The sequence below is a fragment of the Balaenoptera borealis genome, assembly GCF_965194805.1.
Source record: "Balaenoptera borealis genome assembly, chromosome: 5".
Classification (NCBI taxonomy): Eukaryota; Metazoa; Chordata; class Mammalia; order Artiodactyla; family Balaenopteridae; genus Balaenoptera; species Balaenoptera borealis.
Genome location: NC_138862.1, coordinates 62197681 through 62216015, shown reverse-complemented (window position 1 = coordinate 62216015; position 18335 = coordinate 62197681). Strand labels below are relative to the sequence as shown.

Genomic DNA, 18335 nt, shown 5'->3' with positions numbered 1-18335 from the left:
TATTTATTATTATTTTGAAATAATAAGCCACTAGGAATTTGTTTGTTTTTTTGTTGTTTTTCTGTACAGGCTAAATTGGAAAATTTAGAAATACTATGACCAGGATAAATGTCTCCATCTTGCTTTATTCAGTTTAGATGAGCCTTCAAGAGAAAAGTTTTTAGGAGAAAAATCAATTTAAGTGATAGTTCCCTCGAAACATAGTATTAAAGCCATTTTACAACTGCTCAAGATCCAACTCCACTTATAAAAAAAAAACCACCACAAACTATTCTAAATTTGGCCTTCAGTTTCTCATTCATAACTCCCGTTGACTTCAGTCTGTAAGTGTGATGGGATATAGCTATGCTACAAATGCTGCATCAATATGAAGTTTAAAATTCGTATCCCTGTTTACTTGTCTCCAAAGACCAAACATCAGTGTTCTTTACTTAAGCTAGAGACGTCGATATCTCAAAACACTTGAGAAGATATTTATTAAGAAATGTACTTACCTGTTTCATTCCTGACGTTAGGGATTTCATAAATAGGGGGGAAAATAGCCTCAACTATGAATTTGAGATTCCAACAAATCTAAGGTGATCTGATTAAGTAGAACAACATACACTTAACAAGAGGTTTTGTAGGGATTGGAAAAGAGAAAATAGGATAATTGGGTTAGTTAGAGAAAGTGAGCAACTATAAATTTACATAAAAGTATGCAAATTTTCTTTTCTTGTTATCCCACCCAGAAAAAGGACTGTGCTAATGATATTTTTCAAATAATAAATACAATGATACCTATAGACTGAGAGAGAGGATGGGGAAGAAGGGTAGAAGGATGGAATAGGCTCTATGATAACCTATTTTTCACAGGTATGAAAGAAAGAGAGAGAGAGAGAGAGAAAGGGAGGAAGAGGGGAAAAGGAAATATTTGAGGAGGAGAGGAAGAGCATGGACTAGGTCAAAGATAATGGAGATACTGCTGGTCTGCTGGTGGTGATGAAAGGTCATCTCAAGCCCTGAAATACCGTGGTCCTATTCACAAAAGTCCACTTAAAGTACTCAAGCCAGTAAGATTAAGAAATGTCAAGAATCTTATAGAACTTCTGTTTGTAAACTAAGAATCAAGAAATTGGGCAAGTATATCATGGTCATATTGCCCTTGATGATTTCATAGAAGCTACCCTCATTATACCTCTGAGAAGAGTACAGGGCCGTGATTAATGATGTGCTACTTCGGTGGACCCTCTTCGAGGCAGCCCGCGCTGGCACCAGCTCTGCACACCACAGCAGGCAGAGGAGAGGAAGCACATGCCTCAGCGTTCGGCTTAGAATTGATTTCCCACCTGATGGGAAAGTTAGGAGGTGTAATACCTACAGAAGAATAGAACACAAAAGGTCACTGGGCTTTGAGGGGAAAAGAAGCTATTAAAATTGTCAAATATTAGTGAAACTACTGTCCTATTTCTTCGACATTTTAAGGAGGAAGCTCTGCTCCTTGTGTAACAGGAATGGCAATTCCACCACAACTGCCTTGCCACCATGATTTGGGTTTGGGAGATGTGTTGTTACAGCCTTCATAGCTGGATCTTTAAGAATAAGGCTCTATGGTAACCAATTTACACAGGTAAAAGGTGAGGAGGAGAGCACACGCAGGGGAGAGGAAGAGAAGAAAATGAAAAAGAAAAAAGAAAAAGAAAGTACGTGTGTGAACAGATTGCCCATCACTTAGATTCAAAGTAGATGGGTTTATTGGGAGGAAGGAAGACACTGCTGGTGGCGGTACTTTTCCACAGAACAGGGTCAGGAGGGGAGAGATGCTTGGGTGGGGCGGCCGTGGCCAGCACCCGTGACAGAGAGCGCTCTGTGGGCAGCGGGATGTTCTGCTGACTCAGCCAGTACAAAGCAGACGAGACAGCTGGTGAGCTGCTGCCAGCCAGAGGCAGCAGCAGGTAGAAACCCAGAGCCGGAGCCCCTGAAGAGTTCATGATTATCCGTCTTCACTGGTGCATCAGCACATTTTCCATGTCCACCGCAGTGACGTGCTGACTTTGTACTGAGTGTCAGTTTGCGGTCACTGATACATCTTGTCCTCCACCACATACATACATATGCCTCTTCACTCTCTATTCAAATATTATCTTCAAAGGGGTCAAAATAATTGAATGAGAGTGCAAGAATACCTTGTATTCATAGTCATTTTTCCTAAGCCTATGGAAGCATTCCTTTCTCATTTGTCTTGTCCTCCATACATTCTAGTGTTCTGTTTATTAAGGATCCATTCCCTTAGCCTATATATCCAAGTAATGCCTTTTATATCTCTTTCATCCTTGGCAAAGTGTTACATTATATCATTTCTCTGTACACATTAATCCATGGTACAATGTATACAGTCAAGGATTCCGCTCCTTAGTTTTTGTAAGATGTGGGAATATGTATCACATGGGTGAAGACTTGGACTTCTGGTGATGCCAAGAGACATTCCATTGTCAGCATGTGTAACATAACAGCGTCCGTGTATCCACACTGGCGACACTGCCAGGCATCCGCAAAGGAAAGCTTATCTTGTTTTATTGCTTGCATTGAGTTATTTTTAAAGCAACAGGTAGGGAGGAAGGATAAGGGAGATGATTTTAACGTCATCACTTCTTATCAAGTGAGTATGTACAAGGTACTCTGCGCATGTGCCGAACACTTGACATACGTGATCTCATTTAATCATCAGGACAGCCTTATTAGGCACTCATATTTCTCCATTATACAAAGAGGTTAAGTAACTAGTGCAACAAAGTAAGGCTGCTGGGATTTAAATTCGGGTAATCTCCTTCCAGGGTGCAGGGTCTAGACCAACACATTATCTAGATTTGTATATGTAGGGAAAATGTTAGGAGATGTATCTTTTGTAGTTTGGAGGTGAAAAGACATCTAACTTCTTTCTCCTTTTTTCACTGAATGATATTTTTTCACTGACTAAATATTGTTATATTCCTTCCCACCCGGGGGCACTACTTCCACCACCTCCCGCTTCCATTTCCATTAACCCTCACCAGCCTGAGTCCACTAGATTAGTGAGACCGTTGGTTCATCTTTGGCACATTGAGATTTTGAGCAGAGAGTCCAGCCTACTGCTCAGCTTTTGACCCTAGGCCTGTGAAAGGAAGGCATTCGTCATGTTAAAGGACAGTCCTACCGATCAGTTACCTTCTACTTTAGAGAAATGTGTGGATCGGTAAGGTATTTTGAGGCTACTGAGTACAAAAGAATAAAAATACAAAGAAATCTACACTGAGCCATACCACATCTGTGTGTGGGAGGTTTTAAAATTTCCTTTTTAATTTTAAAAGATCATTAACCTGTAAACCTATACTTGATTAAATTTCAAGAACAACCTAAGCAACCCAGCACTGGAGAGAGCCCTTAAAATCAGGGCCTCCCTGCTTCTTTAGAAGTCATTTTAAGTTATTACCTTTGGGGCCCAGCATTTAAATATACACCACGTGATGATGCTAGTTAAGGCTTGGCAAAGCCTCTTAACCAGCTACTACTGGATGCCATGTAATAAAGCAGTTTGAGCAGCTATTTGAACACTATCCACATGTAGTTTGAAAGATGGGCTTTGAACTCCTTCTGAGGGCTCTCTGTGGATACAGTAGGAAATAGATGGGCACCAGGACTAGTTTTAGATTTAAGAGTAGGCATTGAATACACCTACCTCCAGGGAGACCATTGACCATATCCAATACCCACTGGAAAATAAAAGAAAATCATATCTGAGTTAATAAATTACCTCTCTCTGTACACCCTACTCTCAACCCCAGCTTTCGTCATTTAGGTGCTTTTAATTCAGAGGGGTTTCTTTCAAAGTGTTAACACCAGTTGAACTGTTTTTTATGGTGTCCGAGCAGAATCAGCCAATAACACCCTCCAGCCCATTTATCAGATAAGAAGCCAAAGCTCAGACTTAAGACTTACCAAGAGCCACAGCAGATCGTATTGGGGTAAACCTTGCATTCTGTTCTTAAAACCTCCCAATCAATTGCTAAGCTATGTTGACCTCCTCAAATACTAGCAGGAAAAAGAGCACATAGCGCCAAGGTTCCTGCTCTCCCCTATGTTTAAATGTTTAAAGTTGGAGATTTCTTTTTCATTTTAAGTGGTATTTACTTCACTTTACACTCTTACAGGAGCCCATAAACCCTGGCATAAACTACGAAATACAGCGAAATGATGGTGGAAGAATAAAGATAAAAAGCTAGGATGGGGAAGCATCTAAGGAATGATAAGCCAGTAGGATGAAATTAAGAGAACGAGAATAACTAATGGGGTGTGATGGGGTTAAGGTGATGACAATAAGGTGGAGCTAAGACGATAATAACAAGCTGGGAGATCGTTGAAGAGGCAATGAGAGGGGGGTGGATGAGATGTTTAGCAATATAAATGGTCTTGTCAAAATGAGGGCAGAGTGCATTTACCCAGCTGTGAACAGTGTGATGAGAAAATATTAAGCTGAGTCATTTAAACAGTCTGAATAATAATTGTAATAAGAATAAAATAAGATAGATATAGTATACTATGGGACAGTGGTCTCCAACTGCTCTATAAATGCTGAAAGCAGTTTAGCTATTTATTTTCAAAGCTGGAAACTTAATACCAGATAACCAGTGGAGGCTTAAAACATTTTTCTCCTTGACACTTGTGTAACTAAGACACAATTTTTCACTGTGCTATTATTGACTTGTTCCATCTTAATGCACTTATAAAACTTTGGCATTTAAGCCACAACTTTCATCCAAGAAAGGAAAGCTCACTCTTCAAGGAGACTGGGTTTTCTTAGTGTCCAGGTGTATTGAGTGCCCAAATTCCAGGCAAAATCTACTCTTCTAAGCTTATGATACAAGATGGCAGGCAGATCAGATTTGAATGTGAACATATGCTTTTCTTTTTACGGTTTTGATTTTTGTTGATTTTCATTTATCACTGGTCTTTATCTAACCAAGCTGCTAGGAGGAATGTAGAAAAGTATTACGATTACATTACATTATAGGGTTTGGGGGTAGCAAGTAATGCATCCTATCCCTAATGCAACATTCTATCTTTCTGAAAGAGCCTCAGAGGAGGATTTAGAATTAAACCTGGGTTTTGATGAGACAAATAGAGGATACCTTAAAGCCTGGACTCTTTCAGCACGTTCAATTTATGGTCAGTAGCTTGGGGATGGGACTGTGAACGTCTCATAAGCTGAGACTCTAGTGTTTAAAAGAAAAGCACGTCTTACTACTGAACAGGATGTGTCATCAAGCAAATTTGACTGTTGATCAAACTTAAGATGAGATTGTATTATCACAAGAGGGTGGGATTAAGGAAAAGACTAAAAATCAGATTTTATCATGCCAAGAAGCTTAGTATCTTTGCATTACTCTTGCACTGATATCAGTAATGTGGAAGGAAAAATCTGAGGGAAAAATTGCATAAGTATTTACCAAAATAAATTTTCTAGATGCTTGGCTAAAGCTGATATGAACTGTAGGGCTTAAAGGGAGGAAAGGAGTCTTTAGTTACCACAGGTTCATCTGTCCAAAGTTAAAGAGCCCAGAACCAGGGCCAAGATGAATGACCTGAATTTGATCACTACTAATTTAAATACCCTCAATACCAGCACCCCCCAAAATCTGTAATCTTGGTGGATTTTCCCGAGAAGGGCAGGATCCTGTTTGTAGGGTTACCACAATAAGATGTTATCCCCTACTGTAGCTGTTTTTTTTTAAAGACTTTGGATGTTAAAGTTTACTAATAGCTCTCTGATAATTTAGTGTTGGCAGGAAGGACAGACAAATGCTTTACAGGAGATATGATCCCATAGGCATGAAAATTCATCTGTTTTATAATTGAGTAGCTAAACATGAGTAAGATATATCTATATCTAGCTATATAAATTCTCCATGATGCTTACTATTTTTTCCCCTTTAGAGCGTGTTTCACCCACAGTCCCCCACCCCATTCAAGGTCAGTATGATTTTTATTGTTGTAGTTCTGTTGCTGGGTCATTCTCCATCATCTATACTGTGCAAAACACAAAAAGGGGGAAGCACCTTCACAAAATTCGCATACAAAAGGAATCATTTTTTTCTTTAAACCTTCAAAAAAAGTCAATCGATTGCCCTCACACTAGTTGAAAGGCAGGTAACTGGTCTGTACCTGACCTAACTTCAAGTTGGTCACTACACGGCGAGACAGTGCTAAACTCAGACAGCAATTTTTTGTTCTTTTAATACATATTACAGGTAACTATGAACTCACATATTTGGAACACAGCCGGTTAAATCCTGTAGCTCACAAAAATATAAATCCTCTAACTGACCACCTTATACAATCCTAATCTGAAGTCATTTGTATTACTTGTAAAAATGAATTTATCTATTACCAAAGGTTGAACTCAGCCAGATTACAAGGACATTACCTTTTCTTAAAATCTTGACCAATTTGGGGGCGTTTCCTTTTAAACATAACTATTTTAGAAAACACAAATAAGAAAACAAGGTAATCATTCCATATTCCTTTGCACAGAACTCTCTACACACTCAAATTAAATCTTGCCTTCTACATCACGTTTAGCTGCAAGTGCAGTGCAGCCCCAACCTTCTCGCTTAAGGGCATTTAAAGGCAAATTGGCAAATAAAATTAAAACAATAAAAAAACCTGAAATGAAACCAACCTACCATTGAAATTAAATTCCAGAAAAGTGATTTGCAAATAACACTCAAAGACTTGAGAAAAAATGGAAAGTAGGCCATGTGGAGCCTAGTGTGGAAAAAATAAATCCAATTAAACAAGATTACTGTATACACTCTAAAGGAAATGTGCTCAGAATTAAAGGTAGGAGGCTGCTGTTTTATACATTTGAAGATGGATCATGTTTCATTAACACCTGTCCAAACTAAAAATTAGGCCAGAATTGGGTGTAGATATGGAGAGTGTCAATAATGCAATGTTTTACATATGTATGTATTCACACATATGCAAACTTATTTTAATTATATTAGAAATGAGAATTGCAAGGTTTCAAGGATCAACTAGACAGCTTAATAAAAGAATTATTCTTAAATTTGAAGTAGGGGCAAAACTATTTTTAGAAGAACTCTGTTGAATAAAATTCTTCCCTAAAACATTGATGAAACCTGTTTCTTATCCCAGTCACTAAAAATAAGACTGTTAAAATGTGCCTGTTTTTTAGACTTGACAAGAAACTCAGTGTTCATGGAAAGCATCCCATTTTGAATTCCTGACATGCCACAGTCATTTTAAAACATTTATCTTCTACTGTTGCTGCAGAGATTGACACCATTTTATCATGTTGCGATCTTGCAAATATCTTGATGTGACAAACATGCACATACGCGTTTGTCCCAATGGATAACATTTTCAAAGAGGTCATGCTCCATCCAAGATGAGCTTTGTACAGTGTCACTATGACTCGAGGTATCCTTTGTGAGAGCAGTTCTACAGCCACAAAGTCAAACATTTTATCTGATCACTCTTTATGATATATATAACATTGAACAAAATGAAGCCAGACACTGTTCACAAAGGACAGCTGTTTGATATTGAAAAACAGTTTGGACCAGGATGGAGCATGTGGGATTTTGTTGAACTTGTTATTTTCCCACAAACAGAACTGTTGATTGGAGAATGACCCTAGTTTGATTTTACATTGTAGATAGAGTGTAGATAACTTCCATAGATCCAATAGTTTTAGAGAATATAGTTTATCTTACTACTAATACTTAGGGCTTCTGCTCGTAGAAATTGAAAAGCTGTTCATGGAGACTTGGGGTAGCTGGTGAGAGAGGTGGTTATAGAAAGTGCCCTCTTAAGTTTCCTGTTCCTTACAAGGACTTTTACTTTCTAGAATCAAATCTGTTTTCTTCTCTTCTTTCCAATCAAGATGGCAGCCCATGTGAAATGCAGTTTCCTGTGGAAAAAAATACTAACGTATGGGATCCTTAACCCTTTTTATAGTGTCCCTTGTGTACCGAAATATCTAAGAAAAGATGACCTCACTGTGGTCATAACTATAACACGAGACACCTTCATTTAATTAAATATTATATATTGTCATCATCTATGTGTAATCCTACCTTTCCATCCTAAAGTGTGAAGATGTCTATATGCAGATGGTTGATGCAAATGGCTTGAAGGATTTTAAGCTGATTCATTTCCATGAGGTGTTTTGAAAGTAGGAGAAAGTCCCCAAGCTCCTTTTCCCTCCTCCCAACATAAAAAAAGAGAACTTTCCCTCCTACTTTCTAATAACAGAAACACATGTTTAATTTCAGCTGCTTCATTGTTAATATCTCTCATTGGAGGGTCTCCCCTCCTATGCCCTCTCTACATGGCTCATCAAGGTGACTGGGGATAAACAGCAGAGTTGCAGCAGGAATGCAGTCCTAAACCTCTTCAAGCTGTGATTAAAAAAGAACAAGGCTCAGTAAATCAAATGTGTTTCCCTTGGGTTTCCTTCATCACATTGCTTGATTTTCTGCAGTGATAATAATAATACTGGAATTACACCAAAGGATAATTTGTATTGTCTGCGGCCAATCAGAAATTTTCAAATTTCCTTTCCTCTTATGCCAAAAACAAAACAAAACAAAAAAATCAGGATGCTTCCCTGCTCCTTAATTTAAAAGATAAGTAAATAAATAAATAAATAAATAAATAAAATTGCCATTTTTGATCTGTTTCTGATAGGTGTTTTTTTCCATTAATTTTAATTTAGGTTTATTTATTCTGAAATGAGTCCTGAATTGCATATATTTGCATAACTACCCCTGACTACATCGCTGCAGAAAATCCACTGAATTGTAAAATGAGGAAAGAGCCAGCTCTAAATGTCTGAGGGAACTTTTCTCACTTTGTTAGTCTCAAATCATTTCCTGAGGGCTCTGAATACTGAGAATCGGGTAACATTGCTCCCGTCTCCTCCCCATGCACAGCCCCTCATGACAGACGTGCACCAGAGATGCTCTCACATTTAGAAGGACCGCAGGTGCAGAATGAGGTGATGAAACCTGCCTCAGGAAGTAAAAATAAAGGGAAAGAAGAGAAAAGGACAAGAACAAACCACCGTTGTGTGTTTATCACCCTCAAGTGAAGAATTCCCTCGAGCTCAAGGCTCTCTGGCCACAACTGCTGCCACTTTAAAAAAAAAAAAAAAATTAATAACCCTGGAATCTGTCTACCCTGTTTGCCTCCCATCTGATTATTTATTCCAAGTGAACAGCCTTTCCATTCACTAACCCCGTGTGGCTAGTAGGTTTGGGAAATGTTTGAGATTATCTTCCAGGTTCAGGGACTGCACTGGGTTTGTTCACAGCTGCTTGCCATTCCGTTCCTGTTTTTCCATTGATAAAACACATTGTGCATGGCTGGGTTTGCATGATTAATACAGCTGTCTAAAGCTCACTCTGAAAACAAAACACGCCCCACAATTAAAGTTAAAAAAAAAATTAATATCCACAAACAAACCAGGCTTGCAGAAATCTGCACTCCTCCTGGCCTGCTTCCTCCCACAGGGAGACTGGTGTTGCTGTGGGTGGGCCTGGCATCTGAACAGCCAGATTCTATCTCCAGAAAGAGGAGGAGATGTACCTGCCCTCAGCCGGCACTCCCAGGAATGGGTTCTCAAATCAGACTGCGCTGGCAAGGAAGGAAAACTGGGAGAAAAATCCTACAAAGATCCCATGCTGTGAAGGTGGCTGGACTATCCCTACAGCTTCATTTATTTTCTGTAGGATATTATCCCAGGGATCAATGAGAGAATGCTTCTTTTCAGCTCCTTATTATAACAGCAGTTTTACCTTGTCTAATAAAAATAGTAATATTAATAATAATAATAATAATAATAATAGCTAACATAGATAGCGGGCTTCTCATGTAATAGAGTTCTAAGGGCTTTTGCATGTATTAATCCAATTAGTCCCTACACCCCTAGGAAACTAACATGCACCTTCTCCTACACTTTTAATCATCAAAGTACACCCAAATTCCAATCTACTCCTTGCTGCACCCAGACACATATATAAATCTATAGTACATTATAAATAACCATTATGTATGCATTCATGTTCATTAGATATGTATTAGCTATATCTGTCTAATGAATTTTAAACACTCATCTAATTTATTTTATGTATTATAATTCTTATAATATATAATACAGTTGCCTTACAATCCATACACTTTTACAAAGTCCATTTCCAGACCCACTCAACACACAGAGGTGTATGCCCAACTCACGCAGAGATTTGAAAGCATTCATCTTTAAAAAACACGAGCAGAGCTGTCTGGCATCGGCACATCTAATTTCACACACTTATTCAGGCTGATTTACATACACACCTCTATTAATCATGGATAATTACTAACATTGTTCTCTTTAATTCAGTTTTTCCAACTGTGAAATGGGAAAGAAATTATATTTTTCATGCCTACAAGCTCTAAGTGGTGTTTTAAATAATATATAAAATAGAGCTTCAATTTCCTAGAAAGAAAGCATATTGAATGCAAAATGATCATATTCAGATACACATATGTCTTATAATTTTTAAAGATGTACTTGTATCATGTATCATGTTGCCTGGATATTAGTTAGATAAAAATTCAGTTTGGCTTCATTATAGTTTGACGTATTTTGGATTCTAGGGATGTCTGAAATGCCCACACTGCTAACAAGTTTAAATAGAGAAGTATCCCACGGTCAGATAAAGAAGACTTTCCATTATTTTTCACCACCATCATAATACTACACTTAAGAGGAGCTGCCGGCTGCACAGTTCCCTGCTGTGTGGCACACGCTCCTACACTCATGCACTTGCTGTGGATGCCCGTTTGCACATTGCCACCTGTCAGACTAATCCATAATGATCAATCTAAAGAACCTGCCCTTTTTTTCTGCTCAAAGGTGTAAAGCATGTCCTAGGAAAGGCTTCAGTGTTTAAGTACATTTCTCCTTTCCCACTAGGTGATGGAAACAGGGGTCTTGGTTTTTTTGATAGAACTTAGGTAGCCACGTCAACACAAGTTTACAGCAGAATCATGGGCCCTGATTAATACAATGAAGATGATTAAGAGTTGACATGAATACCTGACAACCACCTCTGACTCCTTTAATGGGAACAGGAGTCTGACTTCCTCCCGGTCTATCCCAAGTGGGGTAGTTGTGCCAATACTTCACCTAGAATCAATACTTCACCAGCCAATTCAACGATTTAGACCCAACTGTAATAGGTAGCCCAAACCACTGATTTACACCCAGTTGTAACAAGCACTTCTCTCTGTTGAATCCACGTCTGTGTTTTGCTCTTTCACCTTTTCATTCTTCCTCCTGCCCTGTTTCCTAAATGGTTCTTGTTCTCTCCCTGTTAAAAGTTTCTAGCAAGAATAATTCTGAAATTTATTCACGCTCTTATTTAAATGTCCAACAGAAGCTTGGAAGTGTTACCTCTCTCAGAATTTACATTTAGCTTCAAGCTAAATGGCTAAAAATCCTACAGCGTCAATTTAAAGGAAGGAGAATTTTTAGCCCTGGGACTCTTTTCTGATGCCTTTTCCTATTTTCCTAGTCTGGATCTGCCTACATCAGTCAGCCTTTCCTGGTGATCTCCCTGTATTTATGCCTTGCTGTGCTATTTAGATTTCTAGAGCCAGCAGGGACTTGAAGATGAATTTTTTTTTTAAATCCAAGCTCCCACTAAATTTTAATTTGATGGAAATATTTCTCTTCTATGAGCTTTATGAGAAAAAAATATCTTTCAAAGTAACAATTACATTTTGGGATTAAGTTTGAGTAATTGACAGTCTTGTCTTTTTAATTAAAAGGAAGAAAGCCGCCTAAGAAGAGCTCAGTGAGATTTGCAGCAGAAAATGTTAGCATGCTGCCCCAAAGGGTGAGAAGACCAGGATCTTGAATGGACAGAAAATGCTGATGCAGGTCTCTCTGGTCTTTAGAGAGCTCGCCTCGGTGTTTGCCAGAGTGTGACATTTAGCAGGAGGTAGCAACGTACTGTGAGGAGCGTTGCTGGGTGTAGCCAGGAAGGAGGTCCTTTCATTGGAAGCTTCGCTCTAGGTTCAGAGACATGATATGGATCAAGAGTCCTTAAAAGAAGTGGCACTACTTAAGAGTCAAAAAAGAAAGAATACATATTCTTCCAAGAATTCAATCATGAATGCAGTCTCAGCCCCTGACAAATTTCATAGTATAGCCCTGCAAAAGTATAATCTTTAATTTTAGTCTGCCCCATGGCTCCCTCTTTCCTTTTCACCTGAAATTCTTATTCCTGTTATCTGTATTTCTTGATCTTCGTTTTCTCTACATTTTCCACCATATTCACCTTGCATTATGCATACACTCTCTCTTTGACATCCTTCAAATAAAACCATAGAAAAAGTTTTGATGTTGTTAGCATTCACTTCTAAACACTGGTTACCAGCCATGCAAGCACCACAAAGCCATTATCCCATCTATCTGGAGGAAACATCTACTTTTGAAGAGGCAAGATACAAATTAACCTTAGTAACAACTTCTCTTATACAGTCACTCCGTCCCCACAATGTTCTTTCATCATCACAAGTCATTTGTAGGTATTAAATTAAACAAGCACTTCCATAGGGGAAAAAAATCAGCTTAAGGGGTCCCACCTTACATCTCCCCTTGTATACTGTGGTGAAGAAACACACCTGCCAAGTCAGAACACAGCATGACATAATGAGTTTGGAATTCCAACTTAAGGTGTTCATTTGTACACAGATATATGATGGGAGTAGGCAGACCACTCACTAGGACTCCACTGAGAATTGTCAGCTATAGCCACCGCAAATCAGTAGGGAGAGAGACCTTACAAGTCATTTATCATGCGTCCTAATTGGACCCCGGGGAGCCAAGCGCTGCCATAGTTTACTGCACTATTTTACTCATCACAACGCTGATTGTAAAAGAAAACGCTTCCCACATCTCTGTAACACATGTGTACGTTTCAATACCTAGACATTACCATTAACAGAGTATCTTTGCTATAAATAACAGCTATCAGTCCATTCTACTTTATCTGCCCCATACTCACAAGGGAGATTCTGCCTCAACCACTCACCTTCCAAACCTTGCAGTTCCGATATGACTTTTAACTGCCTAAGAGGATATTGTTTGGGGCAACAGTAGCATCCTGTGCTTTCAAAAAAAAAAAAAGGCAGTAAGAGATAACTGTGCCTTGGCTGAGCACCCGTTCTGTGCACCATCCCCTCCTCTTTAGCCCGCACGGCACCAAGCATCCCCAGCCATGTTCTATGTTGGAAAGTTTCTTGGCCATTCTAAAGTGCTTTCTCAGTTGTCCATGTGAATGTTTGGAGGGCAGAAGCAACTAAGAAAAAAAGGAAAGAAAGAAGGAAAAGCAGTAGCTTGCACTTCTCTTTGTTGAATCGCAAGTTAGAGAGTAACTTGGGAGATTTGTTCTATTTTCTTCCCTGGAGTTCCTGAACACAGGTAAGTTCATTGTTGAAAGCTGCTTACTTCGTGTTGCAGTGCTGAAAAAGATGGCATGCTCTCATCCATTGGAGGTTGGTCTTCCCTAAGGATCAGCCCTCCCATTCTATCCTTAAATGAATAGTGTCACTTGTTCTGCATTTAGATGTACTCTCCACTTGCTTTTGCTTTGTAAAGTTCCTTTTAGAGTCCATGTTTTCTTTTCCTCTGATTTCTAACCGTGAGGAACACAAGAAATAAACTTCATTCTCAATGGGCAGTGCACACAAGTTTCTGGCCCAGATGAAGTTTATTTAACAATACACGATATTTTGATTACACTATTCATTCCCTCAAAAAAAAACAAGTACTATCCTAGTATTTTTATGTGCCAAGCTCTCAGCTGGATCTTGGGAAACCCTGTGGAGAGCAAGTCAGACATGGCCTCAGCACTAATAGAGCTTACAGACCAGACAGAGCAGTAGAGGATGAAGTAAGTAATCACAGGAAACTTTGCTAAGTTGAGGAAACCTGTGTGGTATATGGGGAGCACAGAGCAGGGACACCTTAGCTAACCTGGACTGGTCAGAGAGGCTTCCAGGTGAAAGCGAAGTTCAAAATTAAGGCAGAAAGGAGAGAAGGGAGAGAGGAGCAGAACATCGCAGGAACGCAGAAGTCTAGAATCCAGAGAGGGCTGAACAATATGGTCTAATGAATTTTTTAATTCTGAAAAAAAAATACATTTTTCCCTAATAGTTTCTTACTTTTCCTTGTTTGCATCTGGCCTGTTTAAAAAGAAAAGTGATAAACCAGTGGAGTTAAAAGAGAGGAGATGGGCATTTCTACCCCTGTTGCACATTTAAGACAAGAAAGAGCACCTGTCAGCCTGATTGCACGGATATGTACGGATAGTGTATACTGTATGGTAGGTGGTGTTATAGAGGTGAGTTTTCTGGAGGATGCTGAGAGCCTATTATCTAGCAGAACATCTAGAGAAAACTTTCAGCCTCTCAACAAGGAGGTTTGATAGTAGGTTTTTGTTTTAGTTGTAGGAACAGTCAGGTCGTATGAAGCCATCTGCATTTTCCAGGAGCTGCTCTAGAGCCTGGCGATGAGGCTATGTTTGGAGTCGGTGACACAGCAGGAATGACAGATAAATCACTGAGGCGTCCTGGCGCTCCAAGTAGTACAGTCACTGCGAAGGGCCCAAAGCAGAACCGAGAACCGCCTTCACCAAGTTCTGCCCTGCGGCGGTCAGTGCCGCAGACGCAGGCCCTAGGGTAACTCTGAGCATATCACCTTTTTTTAATCCCTTATCTTCTTATTTCCAAGAGCCTTAAAATCCCAGGAAATCTCACAAATTCACTTGTTATCTCTGCATTCAAATTCCATAGGCTAGTTCCCTTGTTTCATGGTATTTGAATGTTTTTGATTTTGAAACTTGCAAAATGAAAACACATATTACATGGATTAAAGACCATCTTGAATCCCTTAGAATTTAAATCTAAAATGTATTCTAAAACGGATCTGCGATTCACAATTTAGAGCATGGAAGTAGAGAGAAAGAAAATCAGACAGGAGGAAAATCTCTAGAGACATACCCAAACCTGTACTTTTTAAATCCTTTTTTAGCAAGTTAAATACATGAAGGCACGAAAGGCTTCAAATATACATAAAATGTATATTTTTAAACACGGAAAATATAATCTACTTTGCCCCAACAATAAATAGATTCGGGGCTGGGAGATAGCTCTTTATGAAATGAAATGACTGTTCTTTAATTCCATCCAGAGGCAAAGGCCAAGATTTTACCCACAGGTGCGATGGGCGTGTTCCAGGCACAAGGGCAGAAGCACTTGTTTCTTCTTTAAGACAGAAGGTGCATGTCTGGCCCTAATACCTTACTGATAGCTGATTCAAACAAATTTGCTTCTGGAGTTTTTCTATCTTATGCATATTTTCAGGTGGAGTGGCCCAGGGAAACTCCTTTATTAAACTTAGCCCATTGGGCATTCTCTAATATTTTAATTCACTGATTATTAAAAATTAAACCTCTCAGGCTAAATAAGAAATCTGCAGGATTTGAGAAAGCTGACTTTGCTGTAAGAGACTTAATGAAACCCTCTCTTTATGTCAGGAGTGCTTAGTGAGTCTGCACTCTCTGGAACCATCCGTATCACAACTGAGCAGAGCCCGTAGCAGTTACAGTTAATTCGTGCATCTCTACTGACTTTACAGGGCATCACTTCAAGCGTGCAGTCAGAAGTTACCTCATAAACCCATATATTACATTTCTTATTGCATTGTCACTTTATGCTGTAAAGACGGTGTTCCTTATAGAAGTCAGACCTCACCTATCTTAGCTTCTCTTTAGTTTTACTGTATGATACCAGCCAACTAAAAAGTGGAGGAAAACATTCATTCTCTTTGTAATGATGTCAACCCAAAGCTAAAGAATCAGAAGTTGATTATTTTCTTTTCCCCAGATTTAGAGGTTTTTTTAAAAAAAATGCATTGATTTGTTTTTATAAATAGTTTTCCATTCTGATAATAAATGTTATGCATTCTCATTATGGAAGAATATGAAAATATATGAAACTATAAAGAAGAAAATAAAGATTATATATAATCTCTCTCCCCAGAGATAGCACCATTAATAATGATATAAACAAATGTTCCGTCTGAATGCTTGAGCTGTCAGTATACTATGAAATATTCAGGTTAAAACACCTAACCCATTCTCCTTTTTCTGCCCTCTCTGAGTCTGGGCCTGTTCCTGTGACTTGCTCAAGGTCACAGAAGAGGCGGGTCCAGGAGCTGTGTTCCTGCCCCCAAGCCAGTGCTCTCTCCACAGGGACAAGCACTCTCTCAACTCTTCCAGATCCTAAGTCAAACCTGACTCATTTTACAAGAGATTTCCCTTGTGTCACCTCCGGGATTTCCAGTAAGCGTCCTCCTTTCAGATGTGGGTCCTCCTACGTTCTCTCTCTAAATTGGGGTATTCATACAAATTTGTCTTTTTTTAATGAAATGACCTTTTATTGTAAAAATATTTTCTCCAATTCTCTTTAGTATAGAACGTTTAGTTAGTAGAGGGTTGGTTCACTAATGGATGAGAATAAGGAATGAGTCTCAATTATTTTATCATATAATGAGAAATTATGTCAGCATTAGTTTTGATTTGGATTTACTCATTCATTCACCACGGAGCTCTCACCATATGTCTAGGGTGGCAAAAAACTTGGTAAATCATTCATGTCTCTGACTCACTCCAAAACAGCATCAAACATCTGAAGTCCATTCCTGGTCACAGTCGACTCTAAGAGGAAAAGCCCCTAGGAGCATTTGAAAGTAAAGTGTAGGATTCCTTTCTGACCCAAATCTAGCTAAGGGGGAGGCCAACTTCCCTTCTCAAATATTGATGACATGTTAAGACTTTTTAGTTTTCCCAGCCAGTTTGATGTATTTTCCTAGTAGTCAAGATAATGATCAACCTCTGAAATAACTAAGAAAACAGGAATAATCTTAAATGTTGAGGCTTAGAACTATTTCTGTATTTTGGCTTTTCCCCTAAACTAGACACAGAATGATTACTGTGATTCTCAGAGAACATTACTCTAGAAATACTAGGCATTAGGGCTTATAAAACGTGAATCTAGTAAAAGAGAATATTAAAAACTCTAACAATCCAAAAAGAAATCACAGGCATATCTTTTTTCTATGTAAAAAGGAAAATAATAATAATACTTGTAAGTAGAAGTGCTAATCCCTAAAACCTCCAAGTAGAGCAGAGAAACCATTGAGAAAGAAATTAACAACTTTCAGAGTGTGGCTTTGAAAACTGAATTAATAAAAATGTCCCCCTTTTAAGCTACTATAATAAAAAAAGTTTTTATTTTTCCAAACCTTGACAAAAAAAAAAAACAAAAGAGCACAAAAAATCATAAATTCCCACGGAGGACACTTAACAAATGTTATGCTTCAGGTCCTCAGCATCAGTGAGGGAAGAAGAAGCATCATGTCAAATATTCTTATACATTTATTTCATTACATATCTTAATGATTTTAACTCTGTCCTTCTCTTACTTTTCCCAGGCAACTGGAGGATAAAATCTGTGTTGAATTTGGACCCTCCCTCTCCCCTGAACATACACTCTTATTAATTCTGGCCCAGAAAAAAAAGTGCGATTAGTTATTTTAAGTCCTCTAACATGTCATTTTCAAAACCTGGGACATATCAGAAGATTGGCCTCATAGAAAGAGTTGTGCCATATGCAACAGAGAGTGTCTCCTTGCTCCAATGGCTGTGGTGTATTGAAAAGTGAGCCATTTATGTTCAAGTAAATACCCTGGAATTAGAACAATTGCACAAACAGTATAAACCGCTAAACTCTACATATCCTACCTGTGAATTAGAATGAATGCTTATAAGCATAGGATTAGAGATAAGTTGTCAAGAGTCAAAGTACTGAAAATCAATTCTTCTCCTCATGGATTAGTTGTACCCTCACCTCCTCTCCCAGATAAAATTCAAAGAAGGCAAAATGCCAAAACAGCTCATAAATATAGATATGGAAATTTCCTCAGGTACTAAGGGAGTTACCAAACTGCAAACTCTAGAGCTTCCAGTGAAACATCCCTCACCTTCACAACACTCACTCTAATTACAGAGAGAGAGAAAGAGAGAGACCTAATTATACCACATAATGGCAGATGAGAGGAAAGACTAAATCTTCTGGCCTTTGAACAAAAGAACATCTTGGATTTTTATTTTCTAAGGTTTAAATTTCATGAGTTCTTAAATAAAGCTCAGCCCTCCAGAAAATTTTCTACCTGCCAG

General features: G+C 38.7%; 2 protein-coding genes across 5 annotated transcripts in view; one reads left to right on the top strand and one right to left on the bottom strand.

Moving 5' to 3' along the window:
- The window catches only part of LOC309630039 (uncharacterized protein), a 455061-nt gene that overhangs the window by 255641 nt on the left and 181085 nt on the right, over positions 1-18335 (bottom strand). The gene's annotated exons all lie outside the window — the stretch shown is intronic.
- The window catches only part of LSAMP (limbic system associated membrane protein), a 651408-nt gene that overhangs the window by 612888 nt on the left and 20185 nt on the right, over positions 1-18335 (top strand). Inside the window, exons 7-8 of one of the 3 annotated variants that reach the window (XM_082394750.1) lie at positions 5950-5985; positions 8976-10593. The exons of 1 other annotated variant lie outside the window; for it this stretch is intronic. In XM_082394750.1, the coding sequence (XP_082250876.1) occupies positions 5950-5985; positions 8976-9133 (194 nt within the window). In that variant the 3' untranslated portion in view covers positions 9134-10593. Of the gene's footprint in view, positions 1-5949; positions 5986-8975; positions 10594-18335 lie in introns of those variants that run through there. One more of the 3 variants, XM_082394751.1, reaches the window with a different exon arrangement.